Source organism: Euprymna scolopes, chromosome 8 (genome assembly GCF_053919585.1).
Source record: "Euprymna scolopes isolate OS-2025 chromosome 8, ASM5391958v1, whole genome shotgun sequence".
In the NCBI taxonomy this organism is placed as follows: Eukaryota; Metazoa; Mollusca; class Cephalopoda; order Sepiida; family Sepiolidae; genus Euprymna; species Euprymna scolopes.
This window is the reverse complement of record NC_136489.1, coordinates 59,042,375-59,070,243: the sequence shown is the minus strand read 5'-3', so window position 1 is coordinate 59,070,243 and position 27,869 is coordinate 59,042,375. Positions and strand designations below refer to the sequence as shown.

At 28.1% G+C, this 27,869-nt stretch overlaps 1 protein-coding gene across 1 annotated transcript in view; it reads right to left on the bottom strand.

Annotated features, from left to right (window-relative positions):
• The window catches only part of LOC145283592 (uncharacterized), a 191,309-nt gene extending 175,139 nt beyond the window's left edge, over positions 1-16,170 (bottom strand). The window contains exon 1 of the mRNA XM_080132519.1: positions 14,703-16,170. Coding sequence (XP_079988645.1) covers positions 14,703-15,864 — 1,162 coding nt within the window. The 5' untranslated portion in view covers positions 15,865-16,170. The remainder of the gene's footprint in view (positions 1-14,702) is intronic.
• Between the last annotated feature and the right edge of the window lie 11,699 nt (positions 16,171-27,869).

The window sequence follows — 27,869 nt, the reverse complement described above, 5'->3', positions numbered from 1 at the left end:
AAGGTAGAATAATGTTCTATACAGTGAAACCATGGTCTTCTGTTTTTCGTGAAGAGTAAATATGTCATTCGATCTAATTTAGCTTATAATACTTCAATCGATACTTCAAAATAATGTACGTAATTTGAACGCTGATAAACATTTATTCTTTGTTATGTTTACTGAATTTAAAATTGTAATTTATTCTTGTTAGTAAAGATGTAGTATCATTTTCTTGAATCCAAGAAGTAATTTATGTTATAGAATAAACATTAAAAGTCAGAAAAAATTTATTAATACAATTTTTAAATTATAGCATTCACTTTATCATTCAGGGCTTTATATATATATATATATACACTCATATGAAACACCCCCCACACAAACACGAACCGACACGCATATATATATATATATATACATACATTAATATATATTTCCATATGCATATTTATATAAATAAAAATAAAACATACACACACGTATATAAATATATATATATATATGTATATATATATATATATATATATATATATATGAGTTTTCTAGGGAAATTCACACACAAAGACACAAACACACACATAAACACACACACACACACACACACACACACACACACATATATATATATATATATGAGCTTTCTAGGGAAATTCACACACATATATATATATGTATGTATATATATATATATATATATATATATATATATATATATATATATATGAGTTTTCTAGGTAAATTCTTGGCCTGAAGACGTAATCTCCCAAATAACGGGCGATTACAGAAACGTGTATGCACATATGTAGCCATCAATGTTTGTATAAATAATATATATGTATATATATATATATATATATATATATATATATATATATATATATATATATATTATACATCTGCTTCTCTAATGGAGTTGCAGAGGAATATTCATGCACATACGTAGCCATTATTATTTGTATATATATATATATATATATATATATATATATATATGCATATATATATGTCGATTTTTTAGCAGCGAATTGTTTTCTTTAATTGCAGCTGTGGCAACTATTGGTCATTTTGAGTTAAGCTTGTTTTTTATATTCATTCTGAAGAGACTAATATCCGAGCAGCGTTTTGAAATTGTGCACATTTTAAAATCATTTTGAAACATTTGATGAACGAATTAACCATGTTCGTGTGATTTTATACCACTAGGTTTTTTTCTATGATAGATCAGACATTTGAAAGACAACATTGACGCGTTATGTCAGACTACAGGCTTTTTTAATGCGTAGACTTTCTAAAATCGAGCCTTTTGATTATACCATATAGGCACAAGCCACATGGGAGGAAAGGAATGAAGTTTTATTTCAATTAAAAATATCAATACTAAATCTATAGAATCTTTTAAATCAACCCATTATTTTTATAATAAAATATATTATGTTATCTGTTTTAATTTTATGATCACCGCCTTTCTAAAAACGTATGTTAACGTATAGCTAATGGGCGAAACACTAGGATCAATCCCAGGTATAGATATGACAAACACTTAAAGCATTACAATTGGCGTCCCCTCGCTTAATACTTCGTATTATCAGATGAGGATCAAATTGATTAATAATGTGATGTAGTAGCTAATTCAAAGGGAGCTTTTGGGTCTCCCTTTACTATAGTCGACATTTTACTTCCAATTTTATTATCCGTGACGTGGAACACAAAAAAGAAAGCACAAACGTATTTGTACATAAATGATGCGAATTATAATAGGGAAGACTTGAAACCAATTCACATTTCTGAAAGAGCTTGGATTATATTCTAAAACTATTACGAAATGTACAATTATTGATATCATTTTACTATTACCAATTTTCCTTTTTGCTTGTTCATAGATTTGAATTTACTTCAGCAATGCGCGTTAATAAAGTAGACGGGCGAGTAATTTACTTACGAATGTTGCAAAGAAAGTTCTAAGAAATAAAGACCTTATCTCTAGAATTATATAACAGGAACTCTGTCTCTGTGTCCGTGGATTCGTTTCCTATTGACTCTAAAACAACTTGACCGATGTTTTCAAAATTTCACATACATGTACCTTAAATTCCTGGGGGTGTTCTTAGATAGGTTTTACATTGGAATACCGCCGAAAAGTATAGAAAATCGATAACCGCAGAAATACCATGAAAGAAGCACCAGTCTAATTTAGATCACAGTTAACACTTTTATACAGCTTAACACCACAAGTATATTTGTGAAGTTTTACATCTGTCAAGAAGAACGGCCTGGCACATAAATTCAAAAATAAGGTCTTTGATAAGACAGGCGTGCGTTTAGAGCACAATTGAATAATTATATTTAACTTTTGAATTTTAAGTTTCAATTAAAATCATTATATAAAAAAAAAAAAACAATTCCATAAAATCCAAAGTAGGTTTTCTAAAGTGGAATGTAGACTATAATGAATTGTGGCCTGTTACTAGGAGGGAGTATGTGAAGTGACTTTACTGATGTCGATAACAAAGACAGTAATAAAAGTGGGCAAATTTCGTTTATCTTCATCTTGAGCAACGTTGAGTCTCTCCCTATTTATTTTAACTATAACTTCCAAATAATTTTATAATAAAAAATATTATTTGAAACACTGAATAAAAGGAGGATTTATTCTTTATGACAACATGATTTGTTAAATTAGTAAGCAAATTTTAACACCCCGTTTACACTAGTAACGCCTATATATATATATATATATATATATATATATATATATATATATATATATCAGAACCTTTACGGAGCTAGGAATCGATATTTTTTTACATTTCTTCGATGCCAAAAACAGTTATTTTAATTGTATTTTTTATTTGATTTTGTTTAAAATAAACACTCTCACTCCGGGTAGTAATAGTAAAGTAATGGATATTTATTGATTTTAAACTATCCTAAAACCTAAATTATATGCATTCTCATCGACAAGTGTATTTTTACGTTTGAGAAATATTTAACAATGTGTTCTTTTTTACAGTACTTGAGAAAAATATCAACTTTATAGTTACATATTAAGAGATTTACAAAGTAACGGATTCAGAATCGGTAATTGTATCGAAATCGGGAATTTAGTGAGGGATCGGTTATTGAGTAAGAATCAGGCAAAATATTGGAATCGTCTTATCATACACACACACACACATATATTATATATATATATATATATATATATATACATACATATAAATACATATATATCGACATATATATGTGCATATATATTCGGATATGTTCATGTTTATACATATATATATATATATATATATATATATATATATATATATACATATGCATACATATGTATGCATATACATATATATAAATATATATATATATATGTACATATATATATATATATACAAACATATATAGATATACTTGCGTATTCATATGAATATACATATACATATATATACGTATATATATACATATATCTATTCATATATTTATACATATATATATATATTAATATAATATATATATATATACACATATGTATATTGATATATATATATACATATATAAACATATATAACACGTGTATACATACATAAATACATATATATACATATAAATATATATACTTATACATACATACACATATATATGCATATATATACATATATACATATAATTATATACACATCTATATACGTAAATATATATGCATATACATATATATATGCATATATATATGCATATATACATATATAGGATGAGTACTTATATAGATATCGCAATGTTAATATAAAACTAATGCATTCATTTCTCAATATATATCATTATTAAAATCTGATGTAATAATATATTTAAGAATAAGCCTCCAATATAAGCAGACACTTATTCTCTATTATAATAACATATCACAATTATTTGTACTATTAAATAATGATCATTTATATATGAAGATGTTTTTTAGCCGTGCGTATAAAATTAATGTATATGGTAGGCGTAAGCTTGCGTGTATACGCTAGCAACTGTACCAACAATTAATTGCGCCGAGCTACATAACATTTTAATTATACGTCTAAACTGCAGAGGGCGTTATATGATATTGAATACGATGATTGTCATGATCATGCAAACATATTTATTTTGAAAAGCATCTTATGAGGCCATAGAAAGACGTGGGCCGTTTTTTTTTTTTTTTTTTTTTTTGCTCGTATAAATCCAGAAAAATGAGTTGGCAAAGCCAGTTTAATTATGAAAATAAACGATAAAATTAAAAATTACATACCGTCTCCTCGTTATCTCTCTCGAAACTAGTATCTCACCTCCTCCCCCGTTTTAAGTTAAGTATCATTTCCACTATTGGCGACAGTTACTATTGTTTTAATGGGCTATTCTAAACTAGACTTTTATTGTTAAAGTAGTTGACACTTTCGCCGTTGCCTAAATCATTTTTTTTCTTTTCTCTCTTTGTCTTCGTCAATATAAAAAAGAGGTTTTTTTTATCTTTAAATTAGAGACAGAAAAATAGAATTGAAGACCGTGTTGTAAGTAAATTGTAAATGACCGTTCGTTATAATAATGCTTACCAGGAGAACTATTTTAACGTGTATTTTTTAATGATAATTAGGGCTATTACAAGAGGATATTGTTTTTAATTTCGAGTATATATCCGACACGATTAGACATAGTTAATGAATTGAGAACTACATCACTTTATCTAAAAACATATAAGATATTAACTGATATATATACTCGAGAGTCAAAATAATGAAAAAGAATATTCTCTAGACACAACCACAATGATAATATAGTGGAAATATATATTTAGAACAATAACGTTGATTACTCCACCGTTGCTATAATCCAATAACTAGGACATCATTTAAAAATGTTTGATCGGTGCGTTTTTAAACATAACATTTATTTTAATTTTGGAGAACGCTTGCATTTTTTTCTTTATGTGTTACTTGATACGAGAATCATTCGAAAAGGTAAGACCTTCTGCATTTTAACTAAAAAACTAAAACGTCGGAGAGCAACAAAAATGTGAGTGGTACCATTAAGATAAGCGACCGTTTGTGTCTGGAAAGACATCTTTTTTACATAGTCGCCTTCATTCTTAATGCACTTTTGCCAGCCTTTTCTGATGCCTCAGACATAAAAGTTCAGAGCGCACGTTGTCACTTACATCTTTGTCGCAATTCCGAAATCGACAAACCCATCTCCTATCTGTCCAGATATCAGCTGCATCAGATTCGTAAACATTTAACAGGCCTTGGTGAATGTTAATTCTTTCATTTTTTTCTGCATAGTAGAAAGTCAATGACATATCTCCTCTGGCACATGTCCGTAACAGGGAGTTGTTTTCTTCGTCTCACACCGTCAATATCTGCAACAGATAGATGAAACTTTTGGGTTATAAATGGTTAGGTTCAGTTATCATAACAATTCAATTTTTGATCCCCTTTGGACTACTCCATCCAAAAAACAGGTATATACATAAATGTATTGTTTCGTCTAGGGTTCACAATACTAGTAGGGCAATTATAATGCAGATGTTCATTCATTACGATTTATAACCAGTCAGATATTCTTATCGAGGATAGGGATTTAAAAGGAATGGTTTCAGAAGAGCTCTTAAGTTTATTTGTTTTTACTCTATTTAAATGCTGGCGAAAAATATAGTGGCTTCTATGGAATAGATACTAAAAATATTCCTTATTTTTGATAATCCGACCCAAACAAATATTGTGTAGAAACTTTTAATATTAAAATCGATGACATGATGTTAATTAAAAGACAGGATATCAAAGTAAAAGTTTCTTGTTTTGATAAAAAATGGAATAATGTATTTTTCTATAAAAATCAGCGAATTTAAATATTACTCACATAACGCATTTATGTATTAATGTATATATATATATATATATATATATATTATGTATATATATTTATATATATATCAATATATTATATTCATGTATAATTATATAATAACATTTATGTATGAATGTCTTTCTGTATTATGCATTTTGTATCTATGTATTAAAGTAGTTATGCATTATGTATTTATTTGTGTCTATATCTATATGTATATCTATATATGTATATATATATATATATATATATATATATTAAAAATTTGTATTTATGATTTCCGTATCATCCCTCATGAATTTATTTATTAATCTCTAATAATATAGTTTTGTATTACTGCATTTATGTATTAATCCGTATTAATATAATGTATTTCTGCCACTTAAATATAAATTTCATCCATGCCACCTAAATACTTTTGTTTCATTTCCAGTAGGTCATGAACACATAAGTGCAATCATTATAACAAGTCAATTTCTGATCAAGTTGAGCGGAAAATAATAAAAATTACCCCTTGAATGACCCTCCTATTTATATTAATAGACTAGGGTTTATATTACTATATAGTTATATAGTGTATTTATGTATTATGCATCGTGTATTTCTACATAGATTTATATCGATATCATGTATTTTGTATGAATGTATTTGCGTTTCAATGTATCTATGCAATTTGTATTAATGTATTCATTTAATAAGCCATGTTAATATAATGCATTTATTCCATTCACATAAACATTTAGCTCACGTGACTTGAATTACTTTTGCTTCATTTTTAGTATAAAATTAGTCTGATTATAACCGCATTCCAAACTCAGTTACGATTTTTACATAACCACGGTTAAAAATCATAAAAAACGTAAAGGAAAGTGTCGGTAGAAATAGATACTCAAAGATCGCAAATTTAAATATGCATGTATAAAAAACATAGATGTCTTGAGGATATTAAATATCCGTAGAATGCGTTTTCATGTGAAACAGTGTATACTGATTAGGTTTACTGCAGTAAAATAGAATGTTACTGTTTTTAAATGATATCGATACGTTTCTATATTACGATCTGTTCTAAATACTAACATTAATTAGATTTAAAGTAAGTTTTAAAGAACAAAAATATATATTTAAGAAAATAAATATCAATTATTATTTTGATATAAGATGCATTTATTTTTTTCGAACTATTAGTTCTAAAATATACTGAACTCTAAGCCACAAAGTGTTCGAATAAAAAATGGCAATTCCTATTTGTTCAGAGTTATTGATTTCAGTTCCCGTTTCACTGCCAGCTTGTATGTTCTATCCGTATCTAATCACATGCGAAAAGATTGCAAATGAGTAGTTTAATTTTTTGATTAAATTCTAGAAATCCTTAATAAAAAGATTGTTACATATAAGGTTGATTATTTTTTAATATTTCCAATCATTCAGTTCAGATTAAATACTTGAGAAATATTTTGAAGAATTTTGCTCTTACAATACAAAAAAAAAAAAATCGTTATTTCTGTGAATTTCAATGTTTAAAACAAAATAAAAATTAACTATTTTCCGTTTTGTTTTCAAATAAAATTAAAACTAAACATAAAATACTTAATAAAAATTATATATAAGTTGTTTTAGCTGATAAATATTACAGGAATTATATTAAATAAAGTTATACCATAAAATGTATTTTCATAAAGAATATAAATTATTAAACAACTGCTGAAAAATAAAGAAAACTGCATAAATCTTTGATTCTTTGGTAAGTAAGACATAAGAATACTCATTTGTATACAAATATTAATCCCTAAATACGTTGGCCTTGAAAAGAAAAGTTAGGCACGAACTTATTTATTGATGTAGAGATTATATATCTCCCCGACATTTTTGATTCGGGACATAACTAGGAATCTATTTACTACAGAAGAAGTTCTTATCCGCTGACCGAGGACAAGACAAAATATACTATGCTCCCACCCCGAAGGCCAAACAAGAGTAGTTTTCTGATAGGATCCAATATGAGAGAGTTGAGCAAGATTGGGGTGGGGTATAGACCCTTGCGTTTACGCTGAGCAGGTGGATATAGGCGCCATGACTTTGTATGATTTAGTATGATGACAGTGATCCAGGTAACTGTTTAAACATGCATCGATAGTCACTGGTAGTATTTGTTCCTCTTGATTTGCTAGTTTATATTTAGAACAGAATAATTTGAAAATAGTTGAACAATAAAGAAATAAAGCTGAATAGTAGTTTTCCATTTCTGTTAATGAAACTATTAAATCTACAATGCATGGAGCGCTAGATTGGTCGCAAACCTTAGTGTGGCAAAGGATGCAGACTATACTAACTGAACCCTGCTCACATATCTAAAATTTCAAAACAAAGTATATGTTTTTGAATTCTAAGATAAAAGTAAAATCATTATCATCATCAATTTGTTAATTAATTATTTTTCTTTTTTAAGGGAAAACATATTTCGGATTTGTATCGACAATATTCAATACACAAAATTTATAATCACCGGAAATTATCTTCACCTGAAATATCTTAATTCATGCGGATTACGTATCTATTATTTCAGTGTCAATTCTATATTGAATATTATATATATATATATATATATATATATATATATATATATATATATATATTGTACTGGTTTCAAAAGTTATAAAAAATGTTCTTGGATGCCATCAGCTAAAGTCGAATCCAGGGCATTTTCTATTGTTTGAGCTCTCAATAGATAGATAAGAAACATTTAAAATTCAACCATTTCCTGCTGTGAATGAATTTGCGCATGCGCAAGTGTAATAAAAATATACATTTAGTATTTTAATTTGCCGACATATTTCTCTATGCATTATTTAAACAACGCTCATTCTAATTAGAAACCATCCTTAATTTCAGTGTTATTCGACCAATAGTTTAATAGTTTAATTTGTCGACAGAAACATACATACATTTACATTTTTATTTTTATAGATTAAACAAAATAATAAAAATGTCTAACTTACATGACACCAAAATGCATTATAGTGGTATTAAATATTGATTATGCTAACTCACGTTTGTTTAACTGCGATATGTTTTTGTGTGACATTGTAAAGCAGGAGAATTGGGTTATATTTTTTATGTAGAACTGGACCGTGGTTTCCAGGAAAATATAACTTAAAGAGATTTCAAAGTATCTTTTTTTATCATAAATGTTCGGTTTCGATCTTCGCTCTAAAACACATTATTAGATAGGAACATGTGTTATTAGAAAATGGAAACAAACATTGTAGCAGGGGAATATTAGGTTAAATAGTAAACTAATAAACTGTTATTTTGTAAAACAATATGTAAATTAGTTTACCAGAGAATCTCTATCGCAAACATATGAATAGTATTTAGTTTATGTTTTGAATATGAATTTGGAGTTTTAATCTTAGTCTCAGTGCGACACATCTTCTAATTTTACGAGAAAAACAGTAAGGGTGTATAAAATAATCGTAAATTTCTTAACAAACGAAGAAAGAATATTTCCTCCTTTAGAGAAGCCCGAAATAATTTGTAAATGCTAGATAAGGAAATACAGAAATTCAAATAAAATACAGTCAAATCATATTTCCAAGTTTATCTTCCAGTGAAAATATCTTTTTTTAAATATTAACATTGTAAGTGCAATCAATATAACGCAAAGATCAATCAAATATAAAACCACATTATTATTAACACACATTCTTTAACATGTAATGCTGATACGCATATGTATAAAGTTATGACATTCGACGGATAAAAAAATTTTAAACGCGACATTCATATTCACATCCAAAATATCTTTCTAATATACTGATCGACAATGCAATATTAACTAATTCAAACATTGCTTTGTTTAATGACATTTAACTAATTAGCTATTCGTTTTTTATTATTTTCTGAATCAAGTATACTGTTAATTTCAATATAATACATACGTCTATCTACGAATATTTTCGTATTGTTCATAAATGATTTGCATTTTTCTCGAAAAGCCAACCGGTACGTTACAGTCAATTAAGCAGTCAGGGTTGTGTATATGTATATATATATATATATATATATATATATATATATATATATATATATATATATATATATATATATATATATATTATATTATATTATATGTATATATGTATATATGCATATTATTTATTAAAGGTAAACAGTTACATTTGGTCGCTACAAACAGACATCTGTTTCAGTCAATGAGACTTCATCACACGACACTAGACCAGGGATGGTTCAGAGTCGTCTGATTAAGTTATATTGACTAAAACAGACAGTTGGTTGTAGCAACCAAATATAACTGTTAAACTTCTAATAAATAAGATAATATATTTTGCTCTTATGATCGAACAATCTCTTTGAATTCAGTAGTTCCTACTTTTAAATATCTGAAGCCTGAATTTATATATATATATATATATATTAATATGTATGAATAAAAAATCAATACGAAAAACATATAAATGTTTATATCTTTTCTGTATTTATTTCCTGTGTGTTGACATGTAGGAATACAATATGTCTTTTGAAAAAAACAAGAATGTTTCCTTCAAAAGCACATAATTTTCGACCGATCCTTCGATCTTCCTCAGTGTTATTATATATATATATATATATATATATATATATATATATATATATATATATAATCATAGTTAAATGCAACCAAGAAAGAAAATTCGTGAATTTAACGAGATTATTAAGAGTGATCAATAACAAAGAGCAAGATATATTTTATTGATATAGAAAAATTTACATAGTCGCGACACAGGAATGCTAATGCGTCGGTCAAGTGGTCGGTCAAGACCACAAGTCCTTGGAAGGTGTCTTAATATAGTTTGTCTTCCACTGAAGAAGTCCGGTTCTTAAGCCAAACTTTAAGTCGCCTGACGAAGACTTATGGTCTTGCGCACCACTTGTCGGAAACATTTGCATGTCCAGTGTCGCGATCATTTAAATTTGTCTATGTGTTCACAGTAAGGGATGGTAGGCAACCAATTATGTGGCGTTGATTGAAAAATAAAAATACTCTTTACCTGTAAATATTTCTATCAATGTATATATATATATATGTGTGTGTGTGTGTGTGTGTATATATACACACACACACACACATATATATAACATAATTTTATCACAAATATTGTAAAATTAATTTGTATTACAGTTTAATTTTAGAATGCAATAGAACACCCTTATGACTACTCGTAGTGTTACGGCTGTTACGCACATTGCTTTGTATAAAAATTATATTTCATGATATTTTTAATCAGAAGAATTTTCGCTTGTGTAACAGTAATAATACTACTAATAATAAAAAAAGATACCTGCTTTTATCTGGTTTGAGGAAATGAAATCCCGGATAATAATATCATTTAATCCAGTACAAATTTTAACTATGATATTCATTGTCTATTTTATATAACAAAATAATTGAAAAAAATATCAATTGTTTGCATTCTTAGCAGTTCGGTTTTTAAAGTTTTTGGATTGTGTGAAATAAATTCAATCTCTAAAAAGCGGACAAAATAAACGAACATAAACATGACAATAGTTTTTCTTCGTTGATTTTGTTTTTTCAGATATTCCAATGTCTCCTCTGGATTATTGAAATAATACTTAAATTTAAAAATACTAAAATATGCCGTTTTCTTATACATTATAATTAATTAATTGCATACAAACCTTGAGATATTAGTTATTGTTTAAAGTACAGCTAGTCGATTTTTAGTCGATAATCTTTTTTCTATAAAACTCACATTTTATATTGATAAATCGTTGAGTATTTTATTAAGATCACTAACATTTAATTCGATTTAATTTCTCCCCGGAAATGTTTTTGTTTGACATAAGTATTTTTAGACATCTTAAAAAAAGGTATTGCTTTGTTTTCATCAATACTAAATAAACTTCTTTTGTTTAGATGAAATATATTGTAGAATAAAAAAACAATATAGTTTTAAAAGAAAGTAAATTATAAACACAGTCATTAATGGAGAACGTCGGATAGATACGATAAATATGTTAACAAACTCAAAGTAGAAGGAAAGAGCCTAGGAGTATATCAAGGAAATTGCTTAGATGTTATGCATAATTATTGTCACTCACGTTATAGGGAAATGTACAAAAAGTTATCAGAGTAAAATTGCTGATAAAAACTGATGTGAAAATTTAAAGTGGTTTACAATAATAATATCTATATTTAATTTCATGGTAAGTGCTCATCTAAGCTTCAATCTAGGGCCCCCTTGCCAAACTTTCACAACAAGCATTCGTCTAGCTACAAACATTATAAACAATTTCCCCCACTCTCTATCTTTGCCAAATTCTAAACGTGATTCTATGAACTTCACGCCGTTATTGTCGTCTTCAAGTCTAATGTAAACAATTTATTGTTGAGCCATCCAATTATAAAATTCTACCCAATTACCAACATAAACGACTATAACGCTGTTGTCTCAGTGACCACCTTACACTCATTAACCCTTATTCTCAAGTGGTGTTCATGATTTTATAACTGGTGTCGTCTTTGTATATAAAAATAGCATAAGCTATTTGATGTATGTCTGTAACCAAAATTCTATCGAGCTGGACTGTTAAATGCATTATCGCATGATTCAAAATATGTTTTGAATTATTTCTCATCGCATTAAAACAAAATATAAGACGATTTTATAAATTTGTTCTGAAAAGATTTAGTCGGTTATAATAAAGTTAGTAAACGTAAATTGTAGTTATACAAGAGAAACGGAATTAAAATAAACTAACACTACGAAAACGGGTTCACAAACTGATTTAAGATTCGATCATCATCTTCATACCGAATCGTCAAAGATGCTACTGTTGGCATTGTTTTTAACCGATATTTTCCAAGTCATAATTCTATCTAGAAAGACATCGTGTACTTACGGGAGGGTTAACGAGAAAATTGCCAACATCATGAGTGAAAGTGAGTTTTTGTGAATAAAACTACGGTTCAATAAAGTGCACGTAAAGTAAATACTCAAGTGAAAACGAATTCATAAACGAATCTAATAAAAGTTGACGAAATAAATATGCATAATTTGAATCATTTAAACGCGTAAAACTTTCGTAGAAATATATCTTTTTGGATTAAAAATATTTCAAGCGTCTTAGAATTAAACAAAATATTCTATTAAAATTTTAAATGTTTATACCTCCCCGCACAAATATAGAAACGCACACTCACATACATACATGCCTACATACACACTCACATATATACATACATAAGCACAACAATTGGTGATGACAATATAAGTGATACATTACAGTATTTATTAATTCACCAAAAGTAAAAAGATGAATTATAATAAAAACTAAATATTATTTTCTATCGATTTACCAAAATATATGTTTTTCACCAAAGTAAAAAGATTATAATTTCATCCGTGATCAGCATAAATTTGTAAATAAAATAAAGTTTTTGTCGAATAGAATAAAATACACTAAAACGAATAAACGCAAATATCAAAATTTAATCAATTAATAAAGCCCTCAATTTGTTGCATCATATATATATATATATATATATATATATATATATATATATATATGTATATATATACATATATATGCACCATATACATATATATACTTATATATTTATATATATATGTATATATATATGCATATATATGCACCATATACATATATATATACTTATATATATATAAATATATATATATATATATATATATATATATATGTGTGTGTGTGTGTGTGTGTGTTAAGGAAGATCGCAGCACGGGCCATGTCCGAAAAATCTCTTATCAAAGTATTATGTATTCGTACGGGTTAATTAAAAGAAATAAACCAGATCAACTAATTTTTACATTAAACCCGATGTTTTAATGCTCGGTATTCCTTTATTGAATTATCTTTTTCAAAATTGTATAAATCGAATTACGAGAACAGTCAAAGGATGTCAATGCGTGAGCACAAACGAAAGAAAAATATATCACGGTTACATACAGGCTGTTATCAATAAGAAATAAAATGAAAAAAAAAACACAATAATAAGCTGTCACGCTTTGACTTTGAAACTATTAGAACTCATATAAAAACTTTACTTTTTAGCAAAGAAAAAATGAAAGGAACAATGAAATATAAATAATAATAATAATAATAATAATAATAATAATAATAATAATAATAATAATAATAATAGTAATAGTAATAATAATAATAAGAAGAAGAAGAAGAAAAATAAAAATAAGAAAAACAATAAGAATAATTATATACTAACTATATTAGGTGAGACATCATCTCACGTTTTAATTTCCTAATGTCAATAACAAACACAAACATAAATTACTTCAGGAGAATTTTTACGTAATATTAATAATAACAATCTTATTCAAACAATATCATGAAATGTAGGCAGAGTATTTATATTGCTCTCTCTCTCTCTCTCTCTCTTTATATATATATATATATATATATATATATATATATGTAATATTTCGCATATACATAATATTTCACTCAACGTAGAGAGGTATTTCTAATAATACAAAATATTTCTGTTTTGTTTTGCTTGTCTAGTTAGTGTGGTTGTTGTTATATTGTAAATAAAACAACAAGCACACCGAAATATTAATAACAATCTTAGTTCAAACAGTAAAGAGTGTGCATATATATATATATATATATATATATATATATATATATATATATATATATATATATATATATATCACTCAACGTAGAGCGGTGTTTCAAATAATACATTACATACAAATAAAATATCCCTGCTTTGTTTTGTTTGTTTAATATGTGTGTTTGTTGTTTTATTTACAATAAAACATAATTAAAGTACTTACCGACTGCATCGGATGTTTCGAGACCTTCAAAAGTTTTATTTGCCATTTCCATAAGCGCGTCCAACGGTGACACTGTTTTCACGATGGAAGGAATAGGGGCATCATCATCATCATCATCATCAACATTAATTTCCTCATCACCATCAATATCTGACGAGGTATTGTTGTCACTCTCCGGACCCGTGTCCCAAGGCCGGACAATACGGGCCCCATTGACCGTCGTCGTCGTTGTATGACTTGATATCGCTGTGGTGGTTGTCGTTCCGGGTAACCGGCCCCCTCGATGGTGCGGGAGTTGATGTGCATGGTGCTGCTGTGTGTGAGATTTTAGAGAAAGATTATTGTTGTGGTTGTGTAATAATTGTGGGGTTGGGGGTGTTGACGGTGTCGGTGGTGTGAGTGGTGACGGCGCTACCGGCGGTGACGGTGTGGTTATTATTATGTTTTTAGAGTGGTGTTGATGTAGGTGGACGTGGGGGTTATGCAGGCGTGAGTGCGGGTGTTGGTAATGGTCCTTTTCGCCTGGGTAATCACTGTTGTTGCTCGTATTATGTTCACTCCTTGCGAGTGTAATGTTCACTCGTTTATTATGATTGTTATTACTGTGGTTATTATTATTACTGTTATTATTATCATTGTTGTTATGACTTATTAGTCGCTGTGATGCGTCTGTAATAATTATACCGACCGGACTGTTTTTATCACTGTTTATAGCATTTGTATTGTTATGTGATTTAGAATGATGTTGTTCATTGTGATGATGGTGACGATGATGGTGATGATAATGATGATATCGACTGTGGCTATTATGTGTATTTGATGGGTGACTTTTGCTGATGATGGAGCCCGGTGGACTGGCCGTAACCGTTCGTCCGTTACCAGTGTCATCGTCGTCATCGGTAACGCTGACCACTACGACACCGCCTGAACTAGGCTCGAACACGTCGGATACCGTATGTTCCAATCTGCGACCGTCATTACTCTCCCGGCCGCCGCTGTTCGTATGTCGATGTCCCAGAATATCCTTGATGCTGAAGGCCGTGAAGGGTCTGTTTGGGTTTCGCGGCGGCTGGAGTTGCACCATGGCTAGTTTGCGAATCGGATCGTACTGATCAGCACTCTCCTCTGAATCGGATGCTCCACTGGCACCCGTGCTGGTCATAATACTCTTCTGGAAGAGGTGGAAGCAGGAGGAGCAGTCAAGAGATACGTGTAAGGGTGAGGAATGGGAGGGTTTTAGACGAAAAAAAAAGAGATGAGGTACAATAAAATAAACAATAACAGAGACAGATCTATATGAGGACGATATACAATATAAAGAGAGGGGGAGAAGGGGATGACAAAGACAGATTGTTATGAAAAGAAAACGGAGTTAGAGAAAGGGAGAATTAAAAGTCGTAAACTTAAGACTCTTTCTGACAAGTCGGAAAAGGAGGAGAGGTCTGTAAGTAGAAAGAAGGGGAGAAATGATACTAAAACCAATAATAATAATAATAATAATAATAATAATAATAATAATAATAATAATAATAATAATAATAATAATAATATATGTGTGTGTATGTTTTTAGGGAGTAGGAGTAAGAAATCCGCAGATATACTAAACGTAAAACTATTAAGGTAGAAGGGGTGAGGACAAGGGGGGAATTGGATAAAAGCAAAGGTGCGTGTACAGTGCTTGTGTAGTAGTGGGAGTATAGCAGGAGTGGGAGGAGCCGAAAGTCCGTTTAAACCGTAAGCACTTCCTCCCACTCTCTTACAAGAATAAATCTTCCACCACTCCTCGCCTTATTTAGCCGCTTTGGAACAAGAACCACAACTATATACTGCCACCTCCTTATTTTGTGTAGTGAACCGTCAAGTGCGTTTGAGGTGATACAGACAAGTGGACCGTATGCTGATATAAGGAGGTGTCCCACCAAAGAAAAGAAACAACAAAAACAAAACAGAAAATGTCAATAGCACCAGCTCGTCTCCAGCTACACTGAAGGGCTGTGACAAGGCGAAACAGATGTCCGCTAATGAATATATATATATATATATATATATATATATATATATATATATATATATATATATATATATATATATATATACTTAGCTAAACGCGTATTTTATGCTCTGTGCATATTACTTCTTATTAATATGGCTCCATCTTATAGAATAACCAAATAATTTTGTGTAATTTCTGCTCTGTTCGCATTTTAAAGACTTGTTTTCTTATCAGTATATATAAATATAATGACACAATTGTTTTAAAACGAGTGGGCACTAAAAAGATATGCGCAGCAAAAATTAGAAAGAAAAAAGAAAAGTGTTAAAATAGTGCAAATGATAATCTTAATTGTTAGGAACAATTTTTTTCGGTTTTCCGTGGTGCCTTGTAATGGTGTCCAGTTCCGTAGGTAAATCCGTTGCTTTCAGCTAAAATCCGAAAAAAGGGGCCGAACCGCCCCGCACTTCGTCCACAGGCGTGTAGGTACGTCCGTCGTCAGCTGAATCGGTTCGTCAGTCGAGGCATTGGCACAGCCAACCAGAGCAATAGCACAGAAGTGATCACTTGCGCAAAAACTCGGCACAAATCAAGCAAAACAGACGCGTTAATATCGTGTATGTGCTTATGACGAGAGGTATCATATTTTGCATACAACCTGCAACAGCTTGGAATAAATATACAAATGAGTTTTTTTCTTTTCGTAGTTTAAGAAAACAATATGCTTTACATTTTTGCAAAAACAAAACACGTCAGAGTTTAGAGTAATCTTCTTGCCTATACCAACAACTTTCTTTGGTAGATATAGAATCGCGGTGAAAGTAATTATAATAACAATATATGATGTTTTTCTCTGATTTTCTGAGATGCAAAAAACATGTACGTATGCGCATAATGTATTTAGTTTTGGTATATTGCTTTATCTCTGTTTAATCTCATAAATTGTTTTTAAATGATAGCAAATATAGAAATATATTCTAACTGAAATTTCAAATATAGTAATTTGTAGTATTTGTTATTTCAAATATAGTAATTTGTAGTATGTGTAATTTCAAATATAGTAATTTGTAGTATTTGTTATTTCAAATATAGCAATTCGTAGTATGTGTAATTACAAATATAGTAATTTGTAGTATGTGTAATTTCAAATATAGTCATTTGTAGTATGTGTAATTTCAAATATAGTCATTTGTAGTATGTGTAATTTCAAATATAGTCATTTGTAGTATGTGTAATTTCAAATATAGTCATTTGTAGTATGTGTAATTTCAAATATAGTAATATGTAGTATGCGTTATTTCAAATATAATAATTTGTAGTATGTGTTATTTCAAATATAGTAATATGCTGCATGTGTAATTTCAAATATAGTAATACATAGTATGTGCAATTCCAGATATAGTACTATGTAGTACCTGAAATTTCAAATATAGTAATATATATTGCGTTTGATTTCGAATATATTAATATATAATATATAATAATTTCAAATCCTACATATATTTGTTAAATCAAAACGTGTTTTATGATTGCTTTTAAATTTATGTATTTAATTTGTTTGCACATATTCAGATTCTTAAACAAGATTTCTAAAAAGATTATGTATTGTTATATGTGCTTGTTGAATATACAAGATTCTACATCTAACAATTTACATATTAATGTATACTTGGTTGTATTTAATAATTCGACTATTTGCAATGCACTTGTGTTTTGTTTATAACAATGTTATACTTATTGAAAAAACAAGATTATTTTTTGTCTAAGATTTTAGTTGGATTCGATAATTTTCGTGGAGATGTCTAAAAGCTGAAGAAAAAGTTTTGGACTCTGTTATCTGAAAGAATTCAGTGTGTTTTAGAGACCGCTGTAAAATACCTTAAATACATCATAGTATGCCCAATATAAAGCCATATTCTCCACGTAGCATTCTTTTATTCAATAAGCGACTCTGCCCCTTTTATTTTCTACACCACTTTATCTCGGCCACACTTCTATCTAATAGGTGTGAAGTTTATCTTTATTCTCAAAATCCCAATCTAATGAAATGAATTACGCATATAGTAATAGCCATTATTTACTTGTTTTCTTTTGAACTCAAATACAGATTTAAAATTGTATTTCATTTTCAATTAATCATATTGTTTAATGTCATAAATAATGTTTTGAGGATTCATTTTTTAATTTTTAATTTCACATTCAATATATTGCAACACATTCTTTCTATCTTCTGTAAAACCAATTTCTATAGGTTTAATAATATGTAATTGCACATACCTTACCTTGGCCTCATGTCAAAATAAAAACTCAAATTTTTCAAACGTTCACATGAAGTTGCTTACTAACAATGTGCTTATAAGTTTGTTATTGCATTATCTTAAATTCATATCAAATTAATATTGCATAAAATATCCATACACACATATATGTGCGTGTATTATCCTATGTATATATTATAGTACGTGTCATTGTGTAAAAACTATCAGAAATAGTAACGTGTGCTTGTGTGTTTCTCGTCTATACTTATCTTTCATACATACACAATGATTCACTTTTTATGTACTATTAATTAAAAAGCAATTAAAATCAGAGGAAACTGAAACGAATTAAAGAAATCATATTTAAAATAATCTTGCATTCAACTACCAACTGGCGATAAGTGTCAACTGGGTAACGTCGGATAAATGCATCTAATTACAACAACAACAACAACAACAACAACAACAATAATAATAATAATAATAATAATAATAATAATAATATTTAAATTAGTTTTAGTGACGATTATCTAGTGGTTAACGTGGACTGACAATCTTGGTGTTGAAAGTTCGAATCCAGCTTGTTTCACAAACAACACTTTCACCTAGGATTTAAGAACCTTCTCGTGGTCTATCTGGTAAGTACACGATATCTTTCCAGAGATAACTCTGACTAGAAAACTATCAAGGAAACTGATGCCATCAATATTTATTTTTAGATTCATACGATATGATAATGAACTTAGTTTTATAAGTTTGGTTAATAGTTTGACTATTTCCAATATTTTAACTCGGCACATATATCGATATATTTATATATTATTGTGCATCTATTCTATCTACCTCGAGCCGAATATCAGTTGGTAACTACAATAAACTTTCCGTGTTTAATGACCAGCAATGATAATGAACTGGCTACTGTTGAGAGAATGATTATTGCTACAAAAGTATTGTCCTTAGGTGTTATAATGTTAACGTAATATTGTGAGTGAAAATTCATAAATTGGAAATATTATCGAAATATTGCTCTTTCGAAATAAGTTTTATTTAAATAAATTATATCTAAACGTAATCTGTAGTGTTGTCTTCGTATTAGACCTTTCAAACGTGTTTATGTACCGACACCAATCTCATACTACAGTTGAGCATGTATTGAGTAATACTCGATTAATACGGTTAATTTAGTATGCAAAACTTATTTATATATATATAGTTAGAATATTAATACCAATATAAATTTTTACGGAGTAATGCATACAAATTTAATGTACGAATAATATGGGTCTAATATAATAATTATATAATATTTTTAATAATTCAAAAAATAATTGAAACTGCGAACTGCGAACAGTAAAATACAATTAAGGGTTTAAACTATTAAAACACATTGTAATGATTCAACGCCGAGATAAATAATCATTGAATTATATGATTTAATGTGAAATTATGTTACATTAAAATTATTACTTTTATTGGTATTAGTTTTATACGATTCCAAAAGTAATTATATTTAAGTTGATTTTGTCTATCTTTTCTTACACCGCTAAAATAAACTGCAATTATATTTAATCATGCGATTAAAATTAATTTTATATTTTATGACACAATTAGAATACAAGTATGAAACTAAATAAATAAATGATCATTAGACATTCATACAAATTCTTATTTTATTTTATTTTTATGAAATTATTATGGTTCGAATCGTCGATTTTTAATGAACAGTAAATAATACCTAAACCAGAAAAATCGTGACGTCAATCGAAGTATAAATCCTATATGTTATGATTAATGTATTTAATATAATTCATAAGATGTCGTACAATTAAAATAAAACGTGCCTTTATTGTTCTACAATACAAATTAGTTAATTGTAAACACGTATATATATTTATATAATTTTCAATCTAGTAAGATGTTTTTATTTTAAAGTAAAAAAAAAATGATTTATAAAAAATGGTTTAATTCTTAGCCGGAGTATTTTATTATTAAGGAAAGTAAAGTAAATATTAGTTCATATCTATTTGTTTAAGTTTGACTTTACAATTTATATAACGTCATCTAAATCGGTGTCCATTCATTTTTAGTAAAATCATTATTATTGAATAATCTGGTTTTAGTAATTTACGTCAAATCCAAAAACAGTTTTTTTACTACTTGTTGCGAGTTCAATTCCAGGTTAGGCAGCTAAAGAAAAAGAAATCATTACTATCTGTGACGTATCTAAAAACGCATCAGAATTTGCTCAGGTTGATTAAATCAGGTTGATTAAATCAGGTTGATTAAATAACAAGTGTAATTTTGAAATAGGCAACAGGTTTGGGATCACGTCTAATGCACCTGAAAAGGGAGTTGTGAGTATATCGATTTGGAAACTTCCAAAAATTAGTGCAACTGTAATACGAAAAATCAAAATGAAGAAACTGTTGTTGTGTTGTTTTGTTGTTGTTGTTATTGTTGTTTTTTAACGACAACAATTGGAAGTTTATTACATTTTAATTTGAAGTCGGCATTTTTATTTGGCCTTTTTATCTATCTCCAAGAACGAACTGCTTTAGTCTAATTGATTTAATATATTATTTTTAAGTAATAAAAATAACGGGATATAATGCTAGATTTGGGAATTTAGTTGGTATTTTATGATTTTAGTGTTAGAATAAAAATATAGTAAATGTTATTGTTCGAATACTAATAATTATTGTTAGGTATTTTCGCTTTTTCCTCTTGCAAGCGAATTCATAAGAGTTTTCACGCACGTCTTTAGTTTTTGTCTTCATATATTATGAAAATATATTTTTTTAATTAATGAGGTTTAATTAATAAGTTAATCTATTTATAATTATTATTTTAATCATAAATAGTTTTCATACGACTCATTATCTGAGATCCGAATGACAGAAAATACTCAAAATTTTGCAGCGTTAAACTCCTATTTCGATGGCTGTTGCAAATCACTTTTTGTTATGCAACAATTGATTTCTCACTCAAAATAATTACTGTTGTTTCGGTATGGATAGAAAATTCATTTACTCGTTTTACTGTAATTATTTATTTATATTTGCGTGTTTATTATAATAATTATTATTAAACAGAAATGTGCTTTGCTATTCGTATTTTTTACGTGCTTATTTTAATTATTATTATTAAACAGAAACGTGATTTGCTATTCGTATTTTTTACGTGTTTATTATAATTATTATTATTAAACAGAAATGTGTTTTGCTATTCGTAATTTTTACGTGTTTATTATAATTATTATTATTATTAAACAGAAACGTGATTTGCTATTCGTAATTTGTACGTAATTATTATAATTATTATTATTAAACAGAAATGTGTTTTGCTATTCGTAATTTTTACGTGCTTATTTTAATTATTATTATTAAACAGAAACGTGATTTGCTATTCGTAATTTGTACGTAATTATTATAATTATTATTATTAAACAGAAATGTGTTTTGCTATTCGTAATTTGTACGTAATTATTATAATTATTATTATTAAACAGAAATGTGATTTGCTAGTCGTAATTTGTACGTAATTATTATAATTATTATTATTAAACAGAAATGTGATTTGCTATTCGTAATTTGTACGTGATTATTATAATTATTATTATTAAACAGAAACGTGATTTGCTATTCGTAATTTGTACGTAATTATTATAATTATTATTATTAAACAGAAATGTGATTTGCTAGTCGTAATTTGTATGTAATTATTATAATTATTATTATTAAACAGAAATGTGTTTTGCTATTCGTAATTTTACGTGTTTATTATAATTATTATTATTAAACAGAAATGTGCTTTGCTATTCGTAATTTTACGTGTTTATTATAATTATTATTACTAAACAGAAATGTTCTTTGCTATTCGTAATTTTTACGTGATTAAAAGTATCATTACACTTATTTACTATTAGTTTCGATATAATGAACTGATCAGTATTTTTATGACCTTTTTATTTAATAAGAAAAGTTATTCATAATAACTTTACTACTGACGTTATAGCAAAGGAATTTGTATTTTATAAGTTGAATTCGTGTATTATTGTCCTCTCAGCTTGTTTTATAGCAGTTTTATTGTTTATTTAACTTTTATAATATCAATAAATATGAGTATTTCACGTCTTATAACTGTAACTGTTCAATTAGACTTTAGATTTAAGTTAGAAAAATTTACTTAACGACAATTTCTAAAAGTTCCAGTTTGTTTTCATTTTATTTCCGATTTAAATCAAATTCTTCTGTGACTATATTTTTGGTATAATTTGTTGTGTGTCTATTTTCTTACTTATCCGAATACTATAATACCTCATGTCTTTCTCATGAAACGTGTCTGCATTTATCACACGCCAGTTTGTTGATAAGGTAATTTTCGTTTCAACACAATTCGTTAAAACATGCGATTATATTATTTTACTCTCAACAAATTTGAACAAGATTTTCTGTCAATTTCACATGCATTTAATATTTTCTATTGCTATCGTATTTTGCTGTATCTATTAATTATGCTTCTTTTTTTGATCGTATACTTGTTTAAACGTTGTATCTCATTTTACACGAGTTATGTTCTATTTTATTCCAGTTCAGATCTGCTTTATATTATGCTATGCTACTTTTAATTGATTTATAGTCTATTTATGATATTTTATTACGTGTTTACTATTATTTCATATTTTACAACTATTTGGAAATATTTGACGCAGGATTTATTCTATTAATTATGTTTATAGAGATTTTACAATAAGTTTTAGATACACGCGAACATAAATAAGAATGAAGAACTATTGAATTATTGCAGTGCATTTATTTCAGTGCATCTGTATTTATGAAAATAATAATTTTAAAGAATTTTTATCAAGCAAATCATAAAATGATATAACTTTCTGTTTTAAATTTAAGCTGTAAAATAGTTTCCTTTTAAATAATTACAAAGTACAGAAAACAATCAGTTTTACTTTCCAATACTATTTTATATACATCACCTTTCGAAGTGTTTATGTATAATTGCACACCGTGAATGTTTGACTAACGATAGATAATGCATATATATGCAAATTATATATAAAAACAACCTTTATTTCATTTAAAAAACGAAATTTACTTTTCTTAATTAATAAATGTATTTATAATTTTTTGTCAACATTTTTAACTATTAATTATAACTACCTATAATTAAATTGATTGTTTGATTCCAGTCGATATTATATGATAATACCGATTAGAAATTCTAATGATGTACTTATACATTAAAGGAAAGGTTAAAACTAATTACTAAGCGCTGGTGCTAAATCATACATATATTTTAAATAAGCTGGTTTTAACTTGTTTTCATAACAACATTATGTAAATATAAATCATTTGTGAAGTGTATGTACTAGAATGTGAACTTCGTACCGGAAGATATTTTACATGTTATGTGGAAATTTATTGTTAATGTTATGCGTTCATCACCTTACATACGTTATCCATTTTATTTCTCCCGAGTATAAAGTATTATTATTAATACATGTTATTAAATTAATCAACACACTAAGTATATTGATGTATAGTGCAAAAACCGACCGAATATTATTGCATAATAATTATAACATTTTACTTTCCGCTTCAATCAAACATTTCTATGATTAGCTTTTATTAAGCATGCAATATGATAATTATTTGAACTAATTAACTAATTTGTTGTTATTACGATTTCACTGGTAATAAATTAAACATTATTTCCCTATTATTTAATGGTCCTTGTCTTTGTTCTATAAACACAAACAAGATATTGTTGTGGAAATAAACATCTCCTGTTCTTCAGATAATGTTGCTATATATGGTGTTTAATAAGTTGCGCTCTAGTGTTTTATTTAATGTTAATAAAAACAGTTATGTTCTGCTGACAACTTAACAGGTGAAAAGATTTACCAAATTTGAAAAGTTTTTTTTTTTAATTTCTGTTATTTCCTCTGAAATATTTCGTTATAAGTGTATACTCTAATTATGCATGATACAGTTTAAGCTAAATACATTCTAAATTAAACAAACCACGTATATTAACAACATAATGTACTCAGTTAATTTTGTATTCATCATCTTTTTATGGTCCGATTTTATGAGAAATTAATTACTTATTTATATAAGTGATATAGACGTATACATATATATATATATATATGTGTGTGTGTGTGTGTGTGTGTATGTGTGTGTGTGTTGTATGTGTTTCCTGATATTTTTTAAAAATTAAACTAGAAATTATATGCGTGCGTGTATTCAACTATGAGGAGGCCTTTCCATAAATATAGACGAACTATCAATTACGTGCATTAACTTTATGTTTATATGAATTCTTTTAATGTATATTTTCCACTTAATTCCTCAGAAACTTGTCGCTTTAAGTTTCAATTGATTTCTGTATATACATGATTGTATATATATTAAAGTCCGAGTAAACATATTTTGTTAAAATTATTTTCACTCTTTATTTCTGTTCGCGCAAGGTAATCCACATAAACATCCGATTGATAAACGAAGGAAAACATTAATCTGTAAATTGATAGGAATTTGAAAACAATGCGTAATTAATGATATATATATATATATATATATATATATATATATATATATATATATATGTGTGTGTGTGTGTGTTTGTGTGTGTGTGTGTGTGTGGTTCAATATTTCTTTTTTGTATTTTTCGTAAATTAAAAATAAATAATTTCGTAAATCTTTCACTCTATCCTTTTTTTTTCGTTATTTGCTTTTGAATTTTTATTCAGAATTTTGGTTTTAAAATATTTTCGAAACAGTTTAACTACTATTTAATCAAGTACTTTTAAAGATAGAATAAACATATCAGACAGTTATGTAATGTTTGTCCTATTCGATAAATAGTCTAGGAGAATATATTAAATCTAATTTCTATATGAGTATGCGTATATATGTGTTCATGTGTCTGTGTATAATGTGTGTTTTTATAAGATGACTGATGTGAATGCAAATCCCTTTTTAAATGCTATCGAATATATCTATATCATATATGTGTGAATACGTAACAGGGATGCATTGTATAAATGAAATGGCATTTTTAACTTAAGTATATGTAAAAATGCATACATCTATATATGTGTGCGTGTGTGTGTGCGTGTGTGCATAATAGAAATCTACTGTGAGACGTTCATTAATTTAATGTATGTAAATATCAATGCATATATACAAGTGTGTGTGTTGTGTGTGGGTTCCTATAATATGTTAAAATTGTGTGTAAGATTATTTTACTGACTATGACGTCATATTTTTATCTTCTCTCTGTCGTCACATTTTTGTATCAAGAAATAATTTCGATTTTTTTATAATTTCCAAAAAAAAAAAAAATTCAAATCTTCAATTATAGTTTTGCCTTTCTATTCCTTTTCAAACAATAAATAAGTAAAAAACATCAAACTTTTCTTTGACTTTTAGAAGTAGGCACACTCTCTTCTGACGGTACACGTTTTCGCAAATAACTTTTTTCATATTTATAAAATGGTCAGTCGGGCCTTTCCTTTTTCGTTTCCGATGGCATTACACACAACAACGCCAGCTGGTCACAGATATTCCACGCGGAACGTACAAATTAATGTGGTAATCGCGTAAAGTTTTCATTAACAATGTCCGACTCAGCCCACCACTACTACGACAACTACTCTGACTGCGCCCCAAGCCCCAATGTAAATGCCTACTCCCACTACTACTCCAGACTGCTACTACTCTTCGCAATAATACTACATACTGTCTATATTGCAAAGTAATGATTGACGAACGAGGTTACCTCCTTATTCGCCTAAATACTTCAACCAACACTTTCCGTATTGCTTCAAAACTAAAAGAAAAAGCTTACACGTTTTTTTACAGCCTACACACCCTCGCTCTTTTTTCTCTAATTTCAACCATATATTATCGCTTCTTCAACTGCTTAACTGTAAGAATCCCCTCTCTAAAAATAAGTTGGTAAGCAAAGCTGTAATCCACGTCCTTTTCACAACTGGTTTTCTTATTGAATGAATTCTTTGTTGCATATTTTTTCTTCTTTACTTTCTACGCTCCAACTCACTTATATTTTCATTTTTCTCTTCCCTTCCAATTTATCTACGTCTTTCTATCTTTCCCTTCCCCATTGTAATCACAAATATAAGAGACCAATATAAGAGATCTTGTCGACTCACAGTGCCCCTTTTTAGGGAGCTGAGATATTTTCCCTTTACTGATAGGAATTTTGTCTCTACACTGTCCCTATATAAACCTTTGAAAGCTCTAAATCTAGCTAACCCCAATCGTAGCCTAGCCCGGTCCTAAATCGGGAGATATAAGGCTTGGGTTGATGGCATTATTACACCAGAACAAATACGAAGCTAACTCTTCAGAATACAATGTGATGTTTTGCCGAGTGTTTTTATGACGAATAAACATATACTGCAAGATTGCTCCTTATAGGAAAGGAGAATGGTATCAAGATGGACAATCATAATGTAAGGGCAAAGATGACATTGTGGGCATCAACAGATATATATTTGTGGGCAGAATAGACCCGATTTAAACCCATCTCGTAGCGCATGGAGCCCTCGTGAAGAGCCAGTAAATATGGGCAGTAGATTGATATGTGCGTATTAAAACTATCTGAAAATAAAATGAAACTTCAAATTAAACAATTGATGGAATTTGCACGATAGTTAATATTAGGCACAGATAGAAAATGCTAGAAAAACTAAATTGTTTCTTTTTAACGAATTAAAATCTATTAACATCCATTATTCTGGAGCAACTTTTATTTTGTCAGAAAAATAAAAGCCAGAATTGTATCAAGTGAAACGCAGAATAATATAAAACATTTACTACTATTTTCAATATAATTAAAAATGTTTAGTTTAAAAAAAAAACACACCATTCA